General features: G+C 55.7%; 1 protein-coding gene across 3 annotated transcripts in view; it reads right to left on the bottom strand.

The window, feature by feature from the left end:
• Positions 1-1,806: 1,806 nt before the first annotated feature.
• Positions 1,807-5,422, bottom strand: part of BCL2L1 (BCL2 like 1) — a 50,731-nt gene continuing 47,115 nt past the window's right edge. For all 3 annotated transcript variants that reach the window (XM_083507748.1, XM_083507747.1, XM_083507749.1), the window contains exon 3: positions 1,807-4,688. In XM_083507748.1, the coding sequence (XP_083363874.1) occupies positions 4,551-4,688 (138 nt within the window). In that variant the 3' untranslated portion in view covers positions 1,807-4,550. The remainder of the gene's footprint in view (positions 4,689-5,422) is intronic.

Raw genomic sequence — 5,422 nt, 5'->3', positions numbered from 1 at the left:
GGCTGTGGATTGCATCTCTCTTGGGTAGCCATAGGTAAGAGGAAAGGGGGAACCAACTGGGGTTCTGGCAGGATTGTCACTGCCTTTGGTCAATGGATGCAAAGCTGGCTTATCCCGACTCAGTCCTTGCAGCTTCCAGCAACTTTGGATCCAAAAAGAATCCCCCGCTCCTTTTAGGAGCTCAAGTCGCTGGAAGCACCAGGGATCACATATCAACAGTCTGCTGGATCAGGCCAATGGCCCATCTAGTCCAGCATCCTGGTCTCACAGTGGCCAACCAGAGGTGTGTGGGAAACCCAAAAGCAGGATTTGAGCAGAAGAACATCTTCCCTTCCTGTGGTTTCCAGCAACTGGTATCCAGAAGCACTGCTATCTCCAACTGAGAATAACCATCATGGCCAGTAGCCTTCAATAGGCCTCCTTGTCTAATCCTCTTTTAAAGCTACCTACGCTAGTGGCCGTGGCCATGGCTGCCTCCTGTGGGAGAGAGTTCCAAGGTCTGCACAGTCCTAAGTACGCGATTGTGCATTACTGCTGGTTTAAAGGTAAAGGGACCCCTGACCATTAGGTTCAGTCGTGGCCGACTCTGGGGTTGCGGTGCTCATCTCGCATTCTTGGCTGAGGGAGCCGGCGTACAGCTTCCGGGTCATGTGGCCAGCATGACTAAGCCGCTTCTGGCGAACCAGAGCAGCGCATGGAAACGTTGTTTACTTTCCCGCCGGAGTGGTACCTATTTATCTACTTGCACTTTGACATGCTTTCAAACTGCTAGGTTGGCAGGAGCAGGGACCAAATAACGGGAGCTCACCCCATCGCAGGGATTCGAACCGCCGACCTTCTGATCGGCAAATCCTAGGCTCTGTGGTTTAACCCACAGCGTCACCCGCGTCCCTACTGCTGGTTTAGATGGCCTTTTATCTGATCCAGGTTACTCCTGACCATGAAAGGCAAGACAGTCTTGCCAGGTTCACACAGCTTGCTCATCTTCCCCTTAAAGAGCACACAGAGAGGACAGTGCTTGAAAAGACTACTGGCCTGCCCCGCAGTGCCCAGTTGCCCGAGAGCGGCAAGCCGGAGATCCCAGCCCCCTTTCTCCAGCAGGCTGTGATGCAAACATCTGCCTCCCACTCAGCCTGATACTCCAATGTCCTCTAAGCATGGAGGCTGCAGTCATCACTTCTCCTGCAAGCCAGGCCTTGACAACCCTGTGCCTGCCATGTTTCAGAATACAACTCCCATCAGCCCCAGACAGAACGGTTGCGTTGACATCAACTCTAGCATCCCACAGCCATGCTGGCTGTAGCTGATGGGAGTTGTAGTCCCAAATATCTGGGGACGGCAGTAGGTTAGCAAAGGTGGCTGTTTGTGTTCATTGAATTCTTTGCTAAAGTCTCTCCCTCCCCCCTCCCTTCAACCATCATCTAGAAAAGTGTTCCCCAAATTTGGGTCTCCAGCTATTTTTGGACTACAACTCCCATCGTCCCTAGCTAGCAAGACTAGTGGTGAATTGTAGTCTGAGAACAGCTGGAGACCTCAGTTTGGGAAGCACTGATCTAGATTACCGTAATATCCTAAGATTCTTGGCTTTTGCCTTTCATTTAAGTTCATCTGCCTGCAAAGATGTGCGAAGCCATCAAAGGCAGCAGAATGGGACTTTATGACCTAGCACAGCCTTCCTCAGCCGAGAGGCCTTCTCCAGTCATTTTGGACCACAGCTCCCATCAGCCCCAGCCAGTGCAAGCGGCTCTCAGGGGAAAGGTGATATAAGAGGCAGCAGAATCCCAAAAAGCAAACCGGGCCAGGTAATTCAAACACCACAGTTTTATTGGTGGAACTGAACTTTCATCTTCAAATCAAACTCTTTCTCCTAATAGGGGGTGCAGGTGGGGCCTGAACACAAGAGGGATGGGCGGGCGAGCTCCAGGTTCAACATTCACGCTTTAATTCAAAGGGGCCAGAGAGGGCGAGGTGGGGGGAGGCTCCCGCTGCCACATGGGGGGGGGCCCTGCGCTCCCTTGCCCAGCTCCCGCCACGTCCCGTCCTCGTTGGCCGGTTTTGTGAAAAATGAGGTTAACTGGGAGGAGGGGAAGAGCACAGCCAACACACATAAATACAGACATACAGTTAACAAAAATAGTATTATTGTATTCACAACTGAATAAAAACTACTCTCCGATATATACAGCCGAGCATGTACAGGGTGGCGGGGAAAGGGGGCAGGCAAGCCGCACAAGGGATTCGGACAGGACAGGCGGGCATTGTGAGGTTATGTCATAAGCGGACTTGACGTTAGAGCAACCCAAGGGGTTCAAAATGGTGCGACCCACAGAGGGAGGGACCGGGCATTTTGCGAGGGGCCTCCACCCCACTCCCCCCGAGTCAGAACCAGGAATGGGAGCTTGTGCATACCCCCCCCCAACCAAGCCCACCCCTCCCCAATTCCCTTGGCTGCTGCAGAGACCAAGAGAGAAGCAGACTCCCCATCCCCAAAGGAAACATCGCTTTCTTTTCCTCTCCCTACGGCCATTTCTGAGTGGCCTGCAGAAGCGGCTTCTGAGCACAGCTGGCTTTGAACACCCAAGGCCCCCCCCAGTGCCCCATCCGCCCCCTTCGACCCTGCGGACCAAGGCCCCATGGCCGCAGCCAGGAGAGGGGTGGGCGATGAATGTAAAGCACTGAGGTGGCGCCGTCAGGCAAGGCCCAGCCTTGTGCCTGGGGCTGCCCTGCATCTAGAACACTCACTCCCCCCTCTAAGGAAGCCCACTGTGCCAGACCGGCCGCTGCCCCCCACCCACACAGCTCTCCCACTTGCAGGGAGGGAGAAGAAAAAGTGCTGGCGTGCGCACGCACACCGGCTAAATCTAGGGTGGCAGGCAGTGGGTGGGAGAAGCAATTTCTGCCACTCTCTGCAGAGCCTTGGGGAAGCGGACGCACGCCCAGGCAGGCAGGCAGGCAGGCAGGCAAACACAAACACACAGAGACAGACACAAACCACCTCTTCCCATCAAAAACATAGCCTGGTCCAGCACACGCTGTTGATTTTTGCTCTTACTGGAAGTTCTCTGGGCTGCCGCCAGGGAGAGTCCCCGGAGAGCCAGCCTAGCAATTAGCAGCTGATCATAAACACCTTCCAGAGGCTGCTCCGGCTAACGGACTCTCGTCTCCCTTCCTGGCAGCCGGTCTCTCTCTCTCTCTCCCCCCCCCCCGCCATCTTGCGCCTGCTCTTTCCTTGTAACCGGCAGAGGACGGGCTTCTTCTCATTGCAGAGGACGGGAGGGGAGGCGTCTCTTTCGAGAGAGGGGGGCAGGGCCGGGGAAACGGAGACGTGGGCCAGGACCGTGCCCAAGGGGCCAGCGCAGCCACCCCCCAGCCACACTGGGGACTATCAGCCACCCCAGAAGGTCGAGCAGGACAGACGGGGATGGGGGTCATTAGCTGAGGGCATGGGAGTCTAAAGGGAGTGCTCTGGACTGCAGTCCTCACTGCCAAAAGCTCCTTCCAAAGAAAGAGGCTTGTCCGCCCGTCCGCCCCCCCCCCCCGGCACATGACTGGCCTCCATTTCCTTCAGGTGTGCAAAGCAAACACTGGCCTGCATCCTGTGGGGTGCTGAGGATTAGCACAGGGCTAGGGAGACTCCCTTAGAAATAAGCTCGGAAGGGATGGACACGAGACCCGCGGCAACATTGAGACCCCTCTTGACCGTCCACTGGGAATAAGGGGAGGCGGATAAGTTTGGGAATAAGAGGTTGATAGTGGATCCTGCCTTTGACTGTTCCCATTCCAGGGCTCCCATGCACTTGCCTCATCCTTCCTCCTGCCCAGCCAAGCACTGCCCCACAGAACAAGGGGGTCCCTCAGAGACGGCACCCCCTTCTCCTACGCTCACTGCAGGGTCCCCTCTTTGGTCATGGGAGGGGAACCCTCAATGCACTCCCACATGCATGAGGCTCCCACGCAGGTCAGCACAAAAGGAGTCTCTCTCCATCGGACTTGCTGACCTCGGAAGGCGTTTGCAGTGCTAGAGCTCGCTAACCCAAAACGATCCACGTGGCAGAACACACACACACACACACACACACACACACACTTCCTGGAAGTAAAGCAAACAAGAGCCAGGCCTGCCTTAGGGGGGCTTTTAAAAAAAATAATACTCAACCACCAAACGAAATACCAGGAATGTGAGTAAAAGTGATTAAAAGGAGCAAGGGAAGCCCGCTCCTGGGGGCGGGGTGGGGGGTTTGGAGGCACAGCACCCAAAGGTGAGGTGGGGAGGGATACAGGTCCCTACGCATTGGAACAGTAACCTGGGGTTGGTTGGAGGTGTCTGTGGGGCAGGAGGCACCAGAAAGAGGTCTGTGAGTTGTTGGGGGGAGGGAGAGGATGACACCTGGGGTCAGAGTGGGGGGTTTGCTACACGGAGGCCCACCCCCCGTCTCCACCCCCCCTGGAATGATCGCAAGGCTGAGGGACAGGATGCGCAGCGCGTCCCTCGGCGACGGAGCGCAGGCCGAGGTGGGTGGCGGCGGCAGCAGCGGAGAGTCCGTCTCTGGCTATTTGCGGCTGAGGAGGGAGCCGAGAAGGACGACCCCGGCCACGGTGGCCCCCGTCCACAGCCACTTGTTGAAGCGTTCCTGGCCTTTCCTGCTCTTGGCCGCGGCGTCGTTCCCGTAGAGGTCCACAAACCTCTCCTGGAAAAGAGAGAGAGGGAGGGGGAGAAGAAGAAAAACGAGGGTGAGATGTGAAGCAAGGCAAAAGGTTTCACTGACAGCTGAGATCATGGGTGACAGAATGAGACCGGGAAGGGCAATAGCTCAGGGGCTTCACCTGCAGAATGCCCCAGGCTCAGTTAACAGCAGCACCTCCAGGTAGGGCAGAAAGAGACCCCCTGCCTGAGCCTCAGGAGAGCAGCTGCCGGTCAGTGTAGGCAGTACAGATCTGGAGAGACCAATGGTCTTACTCAGCGCAAGGCAGCTTCCTGTGCCCTGTGTTCCAACATGCATGAAAACAAGGTTCTTCCTACGTGGTCAGGAGGCGAGGAGGACTGCTCTGGCAGCTCAGCAGGGAAGAGCGCCGTGAGCCGGACTGAGCTGAAGCACCACCTCAGGGCTCCAAATGAAGGAGGCTGAAGGATCTGGTGCAATTTAGCATGTGCTCTCAAGTGGGACATGGTGAACAGGAAGCCCAGGTAAGGCTCTGTCACAGCATATCCTCAAGGAACGGATAAGTGGTGCACAAAGTTTTATAGACCACTATTCATTAAAAAAAAGTATCAGAGAGGTTAACGACAATTGTACATGAAAGCATACGGAAAGTTGGAATCAGAAATCAGCAAACTGTTGTGGAAAGATGTATTCTTAATAGCCTGCTTAAGCCTGAGAATCATAGAGAGATGAGACAAGCCTCCGTCCACCCACCCACTTCA

This window comes from Podarcis liolepis, assembly GCF_965112155.1.
Source record: "Podarcis liolepis genome assembly, chromosome: 6".
Lineage (NCBI taxonomy): Eukaryota > Metazoa > Chordata > Lepidosauria > Squamata > Lacertidae > Podarcis > Podarcis liolepis.
The sequence above is the reverse complement of the archived record's forward strand: the minus strand, read 5'-3'. Positions and strand labels throughout refer to the sequence as shown.